Source organism: Pistacia vera, unplaced genomic scaffold (assembly GCF_008641045.1).
Source record: "Pistacia vera cultivar Batoury unplaced genomic scaffold, PisVer_v2 Contig68, whole genome shotgun sequence".
Taxonomy (NCBI): domain Eukaryota; kingdom Viridiplantae; phylum Streptophyta; class Magnoliopsida; order Sapindales; family Anacardiaceae; genus Pistacia; species Pistacia vera.
Genome location: NW_022196534.1, coordinates 668,461 through 686,447, shown reverse-complemented (window position 1 = coordinate 686,447; position 17,987 = coordinate 668,461). Strand labels below are relative to the sequence as shown.

General features: G+C 33.3%; 1 protein-coding gene across 1 annotated transcript; it reads right to left on the bottom strand.

Annotated features, from left to right (window-relative positions):
* Positions 1 to 698: 698 nt before the first annotated feature.
* LOC116113520 (monooxygenase 1-like) lies at positions 699 to 4,273 on the bottom strand. The gene is made up of 6 exons (XM_031399672.1): positions 4,090 to 4,273; positions 3,782 to 3,928; positions 2,398 to 2,454; positions 2,127 to 2,298; positions 1,728 to 1,956; positions 699 to 1,225 (listed from the first exon to the last, which is right to left on the bottom strand). The coding sequence occupies exons 1-6, from the start codon at positions 4,173 to 4,175 to the stop codon at positions 699 to 701; spliced, it is 1,218 nt and encodes a 405-aa protein (XP_031255532.1). The 5' UTR covers positions 4,176 to 4,273.
* Between the last annotated feature and the right edge of the window lie 13,714 nt (positions 4,274 to 17,987).

Genomic DNA, 17,987 nt, shown 5'->3' with positions numbered 1-17,987 from the left:
CATTAACAATGTAAGTTATCTATGATATATTATTGACGATGTTATTATTATGCTTTATTTATTTTTAAATCTTATAAGTTTGTTGATTTGAATATTGAGTTATCTATAACAAATTAATACAAATGTAGTCGTGGTATTATGTCATTTTTACAACAATTGTAGCATAGTCGTGATTTATTAATGTCACAACAGTGAACTTGTAACAACCAAAAATAGTGACCTAAAATGCACTTAAATATTATTTTCGTATAAAAATTAAAAAATCTTTACCATGACGTAACTAATGCTGAAGATTGTGTTAGTTTTTTTTTTGTTTTTTTTAATTAACATTTTTTTTTTAAAGCTTATCGTTGAATATTAAAAGTGTATTGTTTGTGATATTATTCATGAATTTTCAACTACCAATTTGACTTGAAAAGCATGTCAACATCTTACTTGTAACAACGAACAATAGATTTAAAAATGTAAAAACGAACTTATAACAATTGATAAATAATGACTTACATTGCACTCAAATGTTACCTACCATTAATTTTACAGACAATTAACAATAAATTTACAACATTCAACAACAAACTTATAAAAAACAACTCTAGTATCTTTACGATGTTGTAAACGATGCTATGATTTATTACATATAATTACTACAAAGTGCAACCATTGAAACCATGCTAGCTAGCTCTTGAAGCAACAAGTTCTCAAAGATGGCCACAATTATATCGAGCATGACCAAATTGGTCCCTAAAAAATGCACCCAAAAGCACAAAAAATATCAACTTCAAAAGCGATGAAGAAGTATCCAATAATGAACCAATAAGATAAGCTTGTGTAGATAATTTAACCAATCTCATTCTCCTCTCCTTCACATACTCATCCATTGCTTCTTCAATAAGCTTCTGACCTTTGAATTCTTTAGGATCATTATTGGCTTGAATTGATTTTCTTGTCATGCATCTAGCAAGCACAACTGCATCTTCTATACCGGATGAGCCACCTTGGCCGACAAATGGAGCCATCACATGCATTGAATCTCCGGCCACTGTCACAGTTCCTCTCCGAAATTGGCCTAATAATATGTCCCATGGGGCACGATATCTCAGATGGGTGAGTGTTAGGGTAGAAATGTCACAGTTTTTTACCAATTGTATCTTTTCTGAAGGGAAACCCTTGATAGACTCTAGAGTCATTTGCTTGATGATCTCTTGATCTTTGAACACCTTTGAATCTGTAGTTCACATGATAAAAATGTTATAGAAAGATAATGAAATAAATTAATAGACTAAATGAAAAAAATCCTTGAAACTCGTATCTGAAGAATCCTAGTATATTAATTACAAGTTAGTCAGGATCTAAAATGGTTTTCCTTACCCGTCTTTTAAGTATGTCCTATATATGACTTGTAGTTATAGATACTGATATTCATAAGATGAACTTCATCCTATAGAAAATTGAGATTTTTTTTTTTTTTTTTTAATGAATGGTATAGGATTGCTTACGTGAGAATTAATTTTGCCTTCTTGTGATTAATACTCTAAATGATAAAATCTTGATCCATTAATTATTCCATAGAATATTATAAGTATAATTCTCTCATGTTCTGAAACATTTGTCCTAAACGATCTATAAACATTAATTACAACCTTAATTATTTTTCTCAAATGATGAGAGAATCATGATCGTTAAATAAACCAATATTTAAAAGCTTAATTAGTCATAAATGTGCGTACCCTGAAGATGCCATTGGTGAACAACGAACCAGCAAGCTAGGTTATCAGTGACTGGAGCCATTCCAAACAAAGTGTTATCTCTTCTTGCTCGGACTAGCTCATGAGCAAATCCATGACCATTTGGGAAATATGTAAATCCTCTCACTGCACATGAAGAGTGAAGCTTCTTGGGTTTCAACTCAAGAAAATCCCCAACCACGGAGTTGGCACCATCGCATCCAATCAACACCTGCAAATCACATATAAATTTTTTATACGTCCCTCAGAATGATTATATAGATATGATACAAATTTATTCTGTAGAGGCCAGAAAAATTAAATATTTACGTTCATCAGGTTTATAGAATAGATATATGAAATTATTATGAGCTTCATTAGTATCGAAGAATATGTAATTACCTTGGCTCTAATTGTATTACCATTATTCAAATGAAGAATGGTAAAACAAGAGTTTGTGTCCAATTTCACAGAGAGAATTTGGCATCCAAATCTTATAGTGCCAAGTGGGAGATCTTGAGCTAGAGCTTCAATTAGATCACTTCTTTTTACACAACGAACTTCCCCAATATTCCTGCTAATTGAAAAGCTTCAAAATATTAATATATATTTGGTTTCTTAATTAACATTAATTTCAGCGAAAATATATATTAATATTAAAAAAACAACTTACGAGAAGGAGGTTAATTCTTCTTGTCGCTTGCTACCATTCAGAAATATGTCTCGAACCCTGTACTTTTATAATGATTATAGTTAAAAAAAAAATATGTAATCATATTAAATTATAACTTGGGATAAGAGATGTATAACATTATATAAAATTAAACATTGATGCATGGTATATAACAGTAACGTCTTTAGCATAGGATTAAATGTTGGATATAAATGAAATTCCTATTGTATATAAATATAGAGATTTTATGGATAACCTCATCAATATCGAACTATATATACCTATCCATCAATTCTACATTATCTTTAGGGATGAGCCCCGGAGGTTTTGTCAAATCCCATTGTGATACTGGTAATTACTCTAAACTTCTTGCCATTTGCCATCGGCCTCTAAAGATTTTTGGGTTAGTTTTAATGGAATTAAGGATAAAAGAGTAAAATGTATCTAAATTTTTATAATTATAAGGGCTACTTTACACCCCCTAAAACTTGTAAATTGAACTAATAACCCAAAAACTTTTGAAACTACCACATAAACCCCAACAACTCAATTACGAATTACCCTAATTATATTTTGAACTTGACTAATTTACCACAACATTTATTAACAACTCGTTTTTAAATCAAAAAGGTAAAATAACTAATAAAAATTAAAAAAACTTAAATAACAAACATCCTTAAACTTAAAAAAAAAATATACTAAATAAAAAAGGATTAAAACAACTATTAAAGATTTTGAAAAATTAAGAATACGTTAAAAAAAACTACAAAAATCTAAAAAATAAAATAAAAAGAAACTATAATCTAAAAAATATTTGCCAAGTTCAATTTTTTTTTTAAATTTTTCTTTCAAATTTGTATTAATTTTTTTTTTTTAAAAAATAAGTTTTTCAATTCTTAGATCATTTTATTTTATTTTTTTCATATATTTCTTATTCTTTTCATTATTCCAGATTTATTTTTTTCCATTTGTTGGACCTTTTTATTTTTATTTTTTCCATTTTTTTTTAGTTTCTTTTCTATTTTCTTATTAAAATTTGTGATATTTTTACATAATTTAAGAAAATTTTAAGCTTAATATGAATGTTGGGTGTTGCCAGAGATGAAGTGAAAGGGGTTAGGTTGTGATTGATGGGCATAACAGGTGAGGGTATTGAGGTCATTACCATTTCTATGATTAAAAGTAACAAAAAGACACTAACGTTAGGGGGTTGAGAATCATTATCAGTACAACAGGGGGTTTTGTGATATGGCCAAAACTCGGGGGGTTAAATTTCCTTATGTTATCTTCTTTTAACATAATTTATTGAAGTGGTTGGTATGGGCGGCGTTTATCAGTAATAAATATTGCGAAATTAACGGATGAAAGAGAGAACTAAGCATACTTCTCAAGAAGAATGGCATTTAGCCTGAGCTTTGAGGCAACTCCAAGCTCATCCAAAGCTCTCCACCCATTTGCCGGAATTCCAATTCCACCTCCTGTTGCTCTCAATGCTTCTGATCTCTCCATCACTATACTCTTCATTCCCTTCCTGCAACATTAAATGTCAATAGAGTTCGATCAAAATCCAGTAGATCTTACATACGTTTTCAGTTTTATATTCTATTTTTCACCCAAAACAAGTCTATTTATAAATTACATAATCCAAATCCTGTAAAATGAAGATGGTTATAAGATTAAGAAGATGAATACCTGTGAAGAGCAAGGGCAGTGGCAAGGCCACAGATGCCTCCACCAACGATTACAACATCAAGATCTTCAAATATTGCACGATCCATTTCTTTCTTTCTTTTCTTGTTATCTGCTAGCTAGTACTAAGCATCTATTTATATCTTGAGATTTGATGAGACTTTGAGTTATGAGCTACTAAGTTTCCTGGTTAGTTAATTAATTTCAGTTGCATTTCCTTGGGGATCAAGCAGCAAACGAGGTCATAGGTTGAGTGATGATTTCACTGAGTATTATATCTTTTATAATTTGTAGTGCATTAATATAATGTGCCATGGAGAATATATAATTCATATATATAAATTCAAGTAAGGTGGCACGTTATGATTGGTCTGATTATGTATTGGGTTTCTTTAATTAAATTAACCAATACTTTTATTAAGGATAAATCGAAACCTAAAGTTGTTCTCATGAATTAATTAATAAAAAAGGTGACGCATGTGCATATGTTTGCTTAGAGGTTCACATGAAGAAGACTTTACTACAATTTTTTTTTTTTTTTTTCATTTTTGACTTTGTCAAAGTTTTCAGAATAATATTATTGTGTGAGAAAGTAAAAGAATACTGCAACACATAAAATCCAGATCTAAATTTGGATTTAAACTCAATGTGTAAACGTTATAGTACTTGTAAGAAAGTAAACCTTTTGTTACATTAATCTATAATTATATAATACTTATATATTAACAACCAATAATGTTAAAATGTACAAACAAATCTTTGTAAGATTTGTTTGTACATCTAATATTACTCTATTAACAACTAGATCAGTTAGATTATAAAGATGAGATCTAAACTTTATAATAATTAACTATCAAACAAAATAGAAAAAAAAAGGTCTGGCCTAGGCCCTTATACCCGAGCTTTACATTAAAAGTGTTAAAAGTTGTATTTGTTTTATATCGTCAATTTGGTAAGTTATTATAGTATATATATGTGGTTGGACTCCCTCTTTCCTTGAGCAGCCTATTGGGAGTGAATTTTAACAAAATCTGTTTATTATGGTATCAGAGCCACATTTGTTTAGGGTGATGATGAGTTTGGACTCTGGTCATGTTAGAAGTTGTTTGGTAAGCAATTATGATGTATATCACTACAAGAAAAATGGCATTTAGTGTTAGGATAGACTGAAAATGAGCTAGGCTTATTTTACTCATTCAGCTCATGCAGTTCGTTTTAAGTAAAAACAGAGTTCAGCTCATGCAGTTCGTCAGCTCATGCAGTTCATTTTAAGTGCTGTTCATTTTAAGTAAAAATAGAGTTTAGCTCATGCAGTTCGTTTTAAGTAAAAACAGAGTTCAGCTCATGCAGTTCGTCAGCTCATGCAGTTCATTTTAAGTGCTGTTCATTTTAAGTAAAAATAGAGTTTAGCTCATGCAGTTCGTTTTAAGTAAAAACAGAGTTCAGCTCATGCAGTTCGTCAGCTCATGCAGTTCATTTTAAGTGCTGTTCATTTTAAGTAAAAATAGAGTTTAGCTCATGCAGTTCGTTTTAAGTAAAAACAGAGTTCAGCTCATGCAGTTCGTCAGCTCATGCAGTTCATTTTAAGTGCTGTTCATTTTAAGTAAAAATAGAGTTTAGCTCATGCAGTTCGTTTTAAGTAAAAACAGAGTTCAGCTCATGCAGTTCGTCAGCTCATGCAGTTCATTTTAAGTGCTGTTCATTTTAAGTAAAAATAGAGTTTAGCTCATGCAGTTCGTTTTAAGTAAAAACAGAGTTCAGCTCATGCAGTTCGTCAGCTCATGCAGTTCATTTTAAGTGCTGTTCATTTTAAGTAAAAATAGAGTTTAGCTCATGCAGTTCGTTTTAAGTAAAAACAGAGTTCAGCTCATGCAGTTCGTCAGCTCATGCAGTTCATTTTAAGTGCTGTTCATTTTAAGTAAAAATAGAGTTTAGCTCATGCAGTTCGTTTTAAGTAAAAACAGAGTTCAGCTCATGCAGTTCGTCAGCTCATGCAGTTCATTTTAAGTGCTGTTCATTTTAAGTAAAAATAGAGTTTAGCTCATGCAGTTCGTTTTAAGTAAAAACAGAGTTCAGCTCATGCAGTTCGTCAGCTCATGCAGTTCATTTTAAGTGCTGTTCATTTTAAGTAAAAATAGAGTTTAGCTCATGCAGTTCGTTTTAAGTAAAAACAGAGTTCAGCTCATGCAGTTCGTCAGCTCATGCAGTTCATTTTAAGTGCTGTTCATTTTAAGTAAAAATAGAGTTTAGCTCATGCAGTTCGTTTTAAGTAAAAACAGAGTTCAGCTCATGCAGTTCGTCAGCTCATGCAGTTCATTTTAAGTGCTGTTCATTTTAAGTAAAAATAGAGTTTAGCTCATGCAGTTCGTTTTAAGTAAAAACAGAGTTCAGCTCATGCAGTTCGTCAGCTCATGCAGTTCATTTTAAGTGCTGTTCATTTTAAGTAAAAATAGAGTTTAGCTCATGCAGTTCGTTTTAAGTAAAAACAGAGTTCAGCTCATGCAGTTCGTCAGCTCATGCAGTTCATTTTAAGTGCTGTTCATTTTAAGTAAAAATAGAGTTTAGCTCATGCAGTTCGTTTTAAGTAAAAACAGAGTTCAGCTCATGCAGTTCGTCAGCTCATGCAGTTCATTTTAAGTGCTGTTCATTTTAAGTAAAAATAGAGTTTAGCTCATGCAGTTCGTTTTAAGTAAAAACAGAGTTCAGCTCATGCAGTTCGTCAGCTCATGCAGTTCATTTTAAGTGCTGTTCATTTTAAGTAAAAATAGAGTTTAGCTCATGCAGTTCGTTTTAAGTAAAAACAGAGTTCAGCTCATGCAGTTCGTCAGCTCATGCAGTTCATTTTAAGTGCTGTTCATTTTAAGTAAAAATAGAGTTTAGCTCATGCAGTTCGTTTTAAGTAAAAACAGAGTTCAGCTCATGCAGTTCGTCAGCTCATGCAGTTCATTTTAAGTGCTGTTCATTTTAAGTAAAAATAGAGTTTAGCTCATGCAGTTCGTTTTAAGTAAAAACAGAGTTCAGCTCATGCAGTTCGTCAGCTCATGCAGTTCATTTTAAGTGCTGTTCATTTTAAGTAAAAATAGAGTTTAGCTCATGCAGTTCGTTTTAAGTAAAAACAGAGTTCAGCTCATGCAGTTCGTCAGCTCATGCAGTTCATTTTAAGTGCTGTTCATTTTAAGTAAAAATAGAGTTTAGCTCATGCAGTTCGTTTTAAGTAAAAACAGAGTTCAGCTCATGCAGTTCGTCAGCTCATGCAGTTCATTTTAAGTGCTGTTCATTTTAAGTAAAAATAGAGTTTAGCTCATGCAGTTCGTTTTAAGTAAAAACAGAGTTCAGCTCATGCAGTTCGTCAGCTCATGCAGTTCATTTTAAGTGCTGTTCATTTTAAGTAAAAATAGAGTTTAGCTCATGCAGTTCGTTTTAAGTAAAAACAGAGTTCAGCTCATGCAGTTCGTCAGCTCATGCAGTTCATTTTAAGTGCTGTTCATTTTAAGTAAAAATAGAGTTTAGCTCATGCAGTTCGTTTTAAGTAAAAACAGAGTTCAGCTCATGCAGTTCGTCAGCTCATGCAGTTCATTTTAAGTGCTGTTCATTTTAAGTAAAAATAGAGTTTAGCTCATGCAGTTCGTTTTAAGTAAAAACAGAGTTCAGCTCATGCAGTTCGTCAGCTCATGCAGTTCATTTTAAGTGCTGTTCATTTTAAGTAAAAATAGAGTTTAGCTCATGCAGTTCGTTTTAAGTAAAAACAGAGTTCAGCTCATGCAGTTCGTCAGCTCATGCAGTTCATTTTAAGTGCTGTTCATTTTAAGTAAAAATAGAGTTTAGCTCATGCAGTTCGTTTTAAGTAAAAACAGAATCTGTTTTTACTCTACTGACTTACCATGTAAACTTTGACCTTTACTTTGTTCACTGTTCACCCTATATAAGTGAACTCATGTAAAATATCTCAGTAAGAAAGAGTAAAGTTTTAGCTCGCACGTTTTATACTTTGCTTTGATTTTTCTTATAAGTTTCTTTTCTCTGCAATTCTATTTTCTCAACTTGGTATTAGAGCCACTGACCAACGTCAGAAATGGCTGATTCCTCTTCAAATCCATCCTTTCTTGATAATTCAAACAAGAATTCAAGCTCTAAGGAGGTTTTCGACACAATCAATTTCACTAATCATTCGTCAGTTGCTTCATCCACACTTCCTGTGATTTCACAAAAGCTAACACGCGATAACCACCGATTCTAGAAGTCGCAAATTCTTTTTGCTGTGAGAGCTCATGACCTCGAAGAACACCTAACAGGACTAATTTCGTGTCCCCTCCGTTCGTTAGAGTTCAATTGGACAACTCAAATTCAAAGGTAACAACAAAACCTAACTCAGAGTTTACTCTTTGGAAGAAAACAGATAAACTGTTAATGAGCTGGTTATTGTCTTCAATTTCGGAGGCAATGTTCTCTGTAATTTCAAAATTTCAAACTACTAATGATATCTGGCTCACTCTAGAAAAGGAGTTTTTAACTGAGTCTAGAGCAAAAACACTACATGTTAGAAGTCTCTTGCAAAATACAAAGAAAGAAAGTATGAGTATGCATGAGTATTTTCTAAAGATGAAAGGATATGCTGAAATTTTGTCTACAAATGGTGTTGTTATTTCTGATGATGAACTGATAAACTACATATTAGACAGACTTGATTCCGAATGTGATGCAGCAGTAGTAAATGTTACCACTGGTCTTGAATCGAGAGTTGATCCTATAACAGTTCAAGAAGCATAGATTGTTTTGCAGAAGTTTGAATTACGGTTGGAAAAGGCAAATAGTGCAATGAATTCTATGGTACATGCTGAATTTCATATTAGCTCAGCAAATATTGCTAATTTGTCTATTGATAATGATGCAAAAAAATTACAGTCTAGACAGACTTCATCCCAACTTTAGGGTAGTGTTACTCAATATAACAACCAATCCTCACCTATATCATAGTCTCCAAGTCTTAGTTCATCCTATTTTCCAAATACACAGAACTCACCTATATACACACCCCAGCAAACTCAGTTTTTCATACCACATTTTTCTGGAAACTATACTTGTGGCAGAGGCAGAGGTCGTGCAGGAGGTAGAAATAGATTCATATGCCAAGTCTGTGGGAAAACAGGTCACTTGGCTTTAAACTATTACCATCGTTTCAATGTGAATTTTACTAGGCACAACTCCCTAATTAGGAGCAACTTTAATCCTGGAGTATTTTCAAGACCACCTAACCCTAAGTATGGAGGACATTATACTTCTTTTCCTTCTCAACACTACTCACTGTTAACCATGTTACCATGCAAAGCAAGCTGCAACTTTAAGAAAACTCATGCAGGTTTCTTTTGTCTTTTCACAGTAAAATTAGTTAAAGCAAGTTGGCTTTTAGCGCCAGTTTTTCAGTTCAGCACGTTATGTGCTTTCTAACAAAATGCAAGTGGGAGCTCAAGTGGCAGAGCAAGTTGTTGATCTAATGGTGGAAGATTGCAGCTGAAGAATAAGTTCAATGGAGAAGATTGCTTGAAAGATCAAGTGGCTGTGTATAAATTGTAGTCACTGTCAAGATTCATAGTAGCGAAATTTTTTCTGTTAATGAAAGAATTATAAACACGCATTCTTCGTACTCTGTTTTTCTGCATTTTTTCTGTTACTTTCTTTTTCAATACTCACAGAGTGTCAATATAATCCCCTCAAAGCAGCTTCAGAATAATTTTCAGTCACACTCTCCCTCAGCTGCTGGTCATTCTTCAGGCAGTTTGGACACTAATTCTGGTACTTCATAGATGCATAATCAAGCCTTCATGGCTCAGTCACAGAATCACAGTCGACCTCCTGCAGTAATCAATTACATTACTACTCCATCCTCAGTCCAAGATACTGCTTGGTACATGGATTTTGGTGCAACAGACCATGTTACCTCTGATTTTTCCCAATTGACTTCAAGTTCTAGCTACATGGGCAATGAGCTGCTTCAAGTAGGAAATGGTGAGTTGCTTTCAATTACACATACTGGTTCTGCAGTTTTATCTTGTGTTAATAAAGTGTTGCATCTTAAGAATGTCTTATTTGTTCTTATATCACCAAAAATTTACTTAGTGTTTCTAAATTAACTAGAGATAATGATGTCTTTATTGAGTTTTTCACTGATCATTGTGTGATAAAGGACAAGTCTTCCCAAGCCATTCTTCTCCAAGGAACACTTAAGTCTGGCCTGTATCAGCTTCAGAGTTCAGCCTGCTCTACTTCTAAGTCTACTGCAGTCTTGGTTCCATCCTTCAATTCCACGCCAAGTCACTGTCTTGCTTCATTTCCTTGTTACTCCAATAAGGATCCTAGTAATCCTATGAATAAACAACCTAAGTTGTCTTCAATTCACAATGAATGTACTTCATCCTGTACTCCTATTACGAGTCAGTTTTATAATGCATGTAATGGTGTTGTTGAACCTAGTAATGTAACCTCTACTTGTGTCACTTCTATTATCAATAAAACTGATACTTTTATTCAACTTTTTCCTGTGCAAAAGACTGATCCTATGATTTGGCACAAGCAGCTAGGTCATCCTAATAAATCCATACTCAAAAAAAAAATAAAAAAAAAAAAAAAACAAACAAAAAAAAAATATGATATTACCTTTTGTCAAGCATGCCAACTTGGCAAGCTGCATCAGTCCATCTATCCTAAATCCACATTTCATGCCACCAAACCACTTGAACTGGTATATTCAGACCTTTGGGGACCCTCTCCTATTCCCTCTCCCGAAGGTTTCAAATATTACATTCAATTCTTGGATGATCACATTAGATTTACCTGGCTATTTCCCTTGAAAACTAAATCTAAAACATATTCTGCTTTTACACAGTTTCACAAGCTAGTTGAAAAACAGTTTGCTGCTTCCTTAAAGTGTGTTCAAACTGATTGGGAGGGTGAGTATAGGACTTTAGTTCCATACCTAAAAGCTCATGGCATCCTTTTAAGACATCCATGTCCCCATACTCATCAACAAAATGGGAGGGTAGAGAGAAAGCATAGGCAAATAGTGGAACAAGGTTTAACTTTTCTTGCTCAAGCATATATGCCTCTTAAATACTGGTGGTATGCTTTCCAAACAGCCACCTACCTTACAAATAGACTTCCTACCCCTGTGTTAGACAATATTTCCCCCTTTCAGATGTTATTCAAAACTCTCCCCAACTACTCTGTTATACGAATTTTTGGCTGTGTTGTTTATCCATTTCTTAGACCCTATAGTCAACACAAATTCAACTTTCATACATCTAAGTGTGCTTTTGTAGGTTACAGCCTTAACCACAAAGGATATCAGTGTCTAGAACCTTCTAGACCAGATATTTCTTATGTTGTGAATAAGTTGAGTCAATTCTTGAAAGCCCCCACTCAACTACATTGGCAAGCCTATAAACGATTGCTTAGATATCTCAAGGGAACTTCAGATTATGGTCTTCAGTTTAGCCCCAGTCATAAACTTAATTTGACATGCTATACAGATGCAGATTGGGCTAATAGTGTTCAGGTCAGGAGATCAACCAGTGGATGTTGTGTTTTTCTGGGAAACAATCTGATACAATTGTATTCAAGGAAGCAGAAGGTTGTGGCTTTCTCATCCACAGAAGCAGAGTATAGGGCTCTTGCACAAGGGTCAACTAAACTTGCTTGGTTTAGCAGCCTATTTTCTGAAATTGGTCTCATTCTTCCTGAAGTTCCTGTCCTCTAGTGTGATAATCAAAGTGCAGGTTCTCTTGCCTGCAATCCAGTTTTTCATGAAAGGACTAAGCACATTGAGTTGGATGCATATTATGTGTGAGAACAAGTCACAAATAATAGACTTAAAGTGCAATTTGTTCCCACTAAGTATCAAAAGGCTGACATTTTCACCAAAGCACTTTCACTGTCCAAATTTGCAATCCCATATTACACCATCTACTGAAGTTTGCAAAGCTACATAGTTGATTCTGGTGGAATTTTTGAATTTTTCATGATTTGATTACTGCTTGGTTACTGCTTAGGTACTGATGATAGTCTAAAATTTTAAATTTTGGTTTATTTGCTTAATGGTTTTTTGTTGGTTGGTTGCTGGAAATTTGATGAAGTTTTAGTTGGCTGTTGTTTTGGCTGGAAAGTGGATGCTGCATTGTTTTACTAACATGACTCAGATTTCAGTAACTGGAATTGTGGAACTAGTTCAGTTTTAGATTACTGGAATTTTGAGTTTCTGCTTCAGGTTCTGTGACTGAAGTTGCATGTGCTGTGAGGCTATATCACTTGAGGAAGTTCAGCTTGCAGGAAGATGTTAGGATTTAGTTTTGGACTTGTTGAACCTAGCTGACTATGGCTGACTAAAACTCATAGGAGGTTTTGTTTACGGAAGGATGTTAGGATAGACTGAAAATGAGCTAGGCTTATTTTACTCATTCAGCTCATGCAGTTTGTTTTAAGTCAGCTCATGCAGTTCGTTTTAAGTAAAAAACAGAGTTTAGCTCATGCAGTTCGTTTTAAGTAAAAACTGAATCTGTTTTTACTCTGCTGACTTACCATGTAAACTTTGACCTTTACTTTGTTCACTGTTCACCCTATATAAGTTAACTCATGTAAAATATCTCAGTAAGAAAGAGTAAAGTTTTAGGTCGCACGTTTTACACTCTGCTTTGATTTTTCTTATAAGTTTCTTTTTTCTGCAATTCTATTTTATCAACTCTAGCTCATTTTCAGTCTATCCTAACATCCTTCTGTAAACAAAACCTCCTGTGAGTTTTAGTCAGCCATAGTCAACTAGGTTCAACAAGTCCAAAACTAAATCCTAACATTTAGCGTCTAGCAAAATTAGAAATAGATCGTCCAGTTTAGATGTTGATTATCTTGCTCGTCTAAACTTACGTAGTTGCCATTTAGTTGCTGAATCGTTGTCCTAGGAAGAATGGGCAACTAAATATTAGGTTAGACGAGGAAAGGTTTTCTTTAACAACTAGCAATTTAGTTACTAATTACAATTTGAAATAGTGCTCCACTGAATATGTAAGGATAATATGGTAAAAGTGTATCACAACTATTCAATTAGTTGAAGAATTCATCTTTTAGTGAGAAAAAATTAGTAGTGAATTCCAAAAAATTTAGACACTGAATGTGTAAAAGTAATTTGGTAAAAGTGTTTTGCAACTATTCTATTAGTTGAAGAATTTATCTTTTAGTAAGCAAAAAAATTGTGATAAATTCCAATAATTTTAAACATTGAATGTTGAACCAAAATTTGGTAAATTACTTTCTGCTACTATGAAATTATTTACAGAATATGTGATTTTATGAGAAAAAAATTAGTGATAAAAACATTTCGTTTTTAGTTAAGGAGTGTGTATGCCTAATTTGGTTTCTTATATTTGGCAACTAATGATTTAGTTATTAAAATTAAATTTTTGCATCTAAATAATTTAGTAACCGATTGTATATGAGTTTTGGAAACTTTAGTAGCTAATTGATTAACATTTAAGAACATTGTTTTTGCTTTTTGTCATTACCCTGGTTTATACATTCAACATCAACAACATAAGAGTGGTACAATATAAAAATTTGGATTAATAACATCAAACATCTTTAATGCATATAAACTTAATAGTCCATACATGGATTTTTACGCATGATGAGCAATAAAAATCTCAAATGCACTATCATGTGTGCATAACCAAAAAAGAAAGCATGCACCCCACATTTTCACCAATACCTATCTATCTGTGCATAACTACAACTAACAAAATGCCCACCCCATATACATCGTCTAAGGATATGTGCAAACTATCCCAAAAAGTCCAAAAAGATTGTCCTACCCCCATGTCAAAATATGTACTGCTCATACAATAAAAAACTAACCCTCAATGTTAGCATCTCAAATGTCACCAGTTGAGGTTCTACAAGCAGTTGCAATAGATCAGGAAGATTCATCATCAGTTGGAGATGGAGATGGCAGTCCAGTTGGAGCGGTAGCAGGTTGAGCGCGTGCAGCTGCTATAGTCATGTGAGTCAACATCTCCAACATATGAGCTTGTTGTTCTTCAAGCATTTTGATTTTCTATTTTTGTTGATCAAATAGTATGAACTGCTCCTCTAAATATTTAATCCTATATTGTTGTGGTTCAACTATGCCCCTTAACTCTGTTACTTCTGATGTATCATGCTGTTGAGTCACAGAAAATGCAAAATTCTGGTTGAAGCAAGAAGCTTTACCAAACACTTCCTCATTCATACGCATGTTTACTGGACCACAAGCATCATTCAGCATTTCCATGATTTCATCGTCATCGTCATCTTCATATTCATTGTCCACTTCATCGTCAGACATGTCATCAAATATGGTTCCTAGATTCATGTGTTCCCCATGAAAAGTCCATACATCGCAACTTCTAAAAAACCCATATCTATACAAATGTAGCTGAATGGTGAATATATATCATGTGATCTTGTATTCAAACAAGTTCTACATGGGCAGCGAGTCCTACCCTCACTATTCAAGTGTTGTTTTGCAATGTCTACGAAAGACTCAATTTTTTAAACATATTGATCGCACAACCTATTAGACAACCAAATCCATCTTCTACCCATTGTGACCTTCTGGGTTCACAAACAAAACAAAAATTCAGTTTCACAAAGACACTACTCAACCCAATTAAACCATAGTCATCTCCATACAAAACAAAAAAATAAATAGATACCAACAAAAAATATACTACAAGTGATAATGTAAATGAATATAAATGATCAATAGATTATTTCAATTTCAATTTACGTAATTTATACCTTCTTTTTTATGGTTGTAGTAGCAGTGGTGCCCTCACTCTTCTCAGCCTTGGTTTTCAAATCAACTTTAAGATCCTCAAATACCTAAAAGTATGCTATCTTATGTAAATAATAAATCTCAGTAAACTTTAATTTGAAATTTTAAGATAAATCAATTTATTTTAACAATTAGGTTTTCTAAAAAAAATTGGTTTTGTAAGAACAAAACAATTTCATAGCTTAAAGAAAATGAATGAGAAATTAATATCTGAAATATTTTTAAAATAGATCATCCATCATCATCTAATAATTTTCAGTATAAAACAATTTAACGCACATTATGTAAGTCTTTACTTAAACCACAAATTATACAAAGTTTAAAACTACCCCTTAATGTATACGTCCAAGGAAAGACAATTATCCGTAGGCTGCCCTAGCAATCATAAAATAACATAAAACACCGATCAATTTGTTAACCAAAACAAAAACACCTAAACCCTTTTAAGCCCGAAGTTTAGTTTTGACATGGAAAATGGAAAGGGAAAAAAAAGTCCTTAAGCTATCATTAATATCTCGAATAACAAATCAAAGATTAAATTAAATGCTTCTTCCACTTTCCAATCATTGAAATAATAACAAAAAAGAAACTTCGTTTGTTAAATTGTGGGCGCCCTGCCCCTCACTTCAAAGTTAATTTATTTTATGTACTTTTACAATTTGTTACAACAAGTCTTTCTTCATTTATGTAATGCAAAACCATTTGAATTGGTGATCATTAATATTACAACCATTTTAAAAGATGAACACACCCAAAAAATGTAACCAATCCAAAGCCTAAGCTTTATTTCAGTCAACGCGTTTTCTTTGTAGGGTTATTTTGGATACTTGTTTGGTTTGAGAGGGAAAGCTAGAGAGTTTTAGTTCAATTTGTTTTCATTCTCCTTTTTTATTAAATTTTTTTTTAACATATTAAAGTTAAAGCAAATTGAAAGAGAAACGTGAGTATTTGGTATATTAACCATCATTCTCATCGTCTTATTTTCAATCAAATGTCAGAATCAATTCAAAGAAAAAACAACAGATCCCTTTTCTCCATAGATTAATCATAATCCCTTTTCTCCATAGACTCACCAATGTGTAAACTAAAATCAAAACACCTAAACCCCCACAAAACAAACCAGCACCAGGCCATCCAAGAAGCAACACAACCAACAGCACACCACTCACAGGATAGAGCAAAACCAAACCAGCAAGCCATGCCATGGACCCAAGCCCAAAAACACCAACGGCAACAAGCCAAAACAACAAATTTGGTCATTTCTTTAGTTCATAATAATTAGCAAGAGGAGGCATTCATTATTTCATTCAATTTTTTCATCACAATTAAAAAAAGCCACTTACATGTTGACCATGTTAAGATTAAGGAACAAGGTTCCAGGAGGTGCACAGTAGTCCACTTTGAGGGGGAATATTGACCATGCAAGTCAATGGGTTAAACTATTAGAAATGAAAGATAGGGGGAGCAAACTGTTCTTGTATAAACGACGTAGTTCTGAAACTAAAATTGAGTTGAATCTGTTTTATCAGTTGACTGAGTTCAGCTCATGTCTTTGAGCTAGTATATAAACTCAGATTATTGTAAAGTTTGTTAAGAAATCAATATAGAAGAAAAGCAGTTTCTCTCATTCATTTTCGCTCTTTCTTGACTTTTCTCACATGGTATCAGAGCCACTGACTCACGTCTATGGCTAAAGATTCCTCGTCATTTCCATCGCCTAACAGCGCAGAAGAAATGATGCGTGCCTCTGCAAATCGAACCATCTCAGTTGTTGCTTCAAGTTTACAGGTCATAAGTCCCAAGTTAACATGAAATAACTACAGATTTTGGAGCTCTCAAGTACTCTTCACGGTTGGATCGCATGAATTGGAGGATCATTTGCTAGGTAGGTTCCCCTGTCCTTCGCCTTTTATACTCTGTGAATCTGGTGTTGGTAATGATCAAACTTCCTCCTCTCGGATATCACAGCTCACAGAGATTTCTTATCATTTGTGGTATTTCTCTCTCCCTGACCTCTCTTTGATAATGCGTTTTCTCTCTTCTGCTTCCTCTTTTGTCCACATATTATTCCAAAGGTTAAACGAAGACTACAATTTTGGTCAAGCACGCAAGGAAAGAAATTAGGATTCCTTATACGTTGGTTTGGATAAATCCTCAAATGAAAGTAATGCTAATTCCTTTTTTTGGTTGTTCAACTAACCAAGGAATAAGAATGAACTTCAAGAATCCGTATTCCTCTTCATACAGTATGAATCATACTTTATGTATGGGGAAAATATTAAAAGCAATCTATAAAATAATGTTATCCCTAAAACACCCTTACAAAAATAAATTATTTAATTAAAAATGCAGAGTGACAAATCAGTAAGAAGGTTTCAATTTAACTTATTTACACTAGGAACCATACTATACTTACTCACCATCTTACTAACCATCTTACTATCCTTTGTAAATATAACGCATAGTACTGGTACTATACGCATAGTACGGGTACCATGTAAAATTTTAACAAAGGTTGTAAGGGGGTTAGTACAAACCGTGAGTAAACATAGTGTTTTTCTTTACACTAGATGGTGGGTCTAATACAATTATTAAAGTAAAGACTAATTGCATGACAGAATCGTATGATTTGTATCGCAGTGAGCAACATGAGTAAAATTAATTGCCGAAACAAAATTATTGTTTCCTCTGCAGATATTGCTTAAATAAACACTCTTCAAATTTGCCTTAGTTTCGTTTCAAGGATTGTTATAGCACACTTTCAGTTCCTTGCAAAAGTTATAATAACAAGAATTGCTCAAACAAAATTCATCTACAAATTATCTACTTCAGCATTAATGTCACACTCAAAAGATGGGAAAAGAGCAATTAAATCTAATTATTGTTTTCTCATAAAAAGATATAATTAAAAAAAATATTTGTTTTAAGAAGAAATTAAGAACATTGCGCGCAAAATGGTTGAACCCATTATTATCAGAATGACAAGCTGATCAAATGCAACTATCACAATCAACAAGGCGTACAAGGAGCAGATCCGCTGGTAAGC

Excerpts from the sequence above, each read along its gene's own strand:
- LOC116113520 (XM_031399672.1), bottom strand. The coding sequence starts at position 4,175 with ATGGATCGTGCAATATTTGAAGATCTTGATGTTGTAATCGTTGGTGGA. Across the intron at positions 2,455-3,781 it reads AATGCCATTCTTCTTGAGAA|GGTTCGAGACATATTTCTGA; the intron begins GTATGCTTAGTT and ends ATAAAAGTACAG. Across the intron at positions 1,226-1,727 it reads TCACCAATGGCATCTTCAGG|ATTCAAAGGTGTTCAAAGAT; the intron begins GTACGCACATTT and ends TGTGAACTACAG.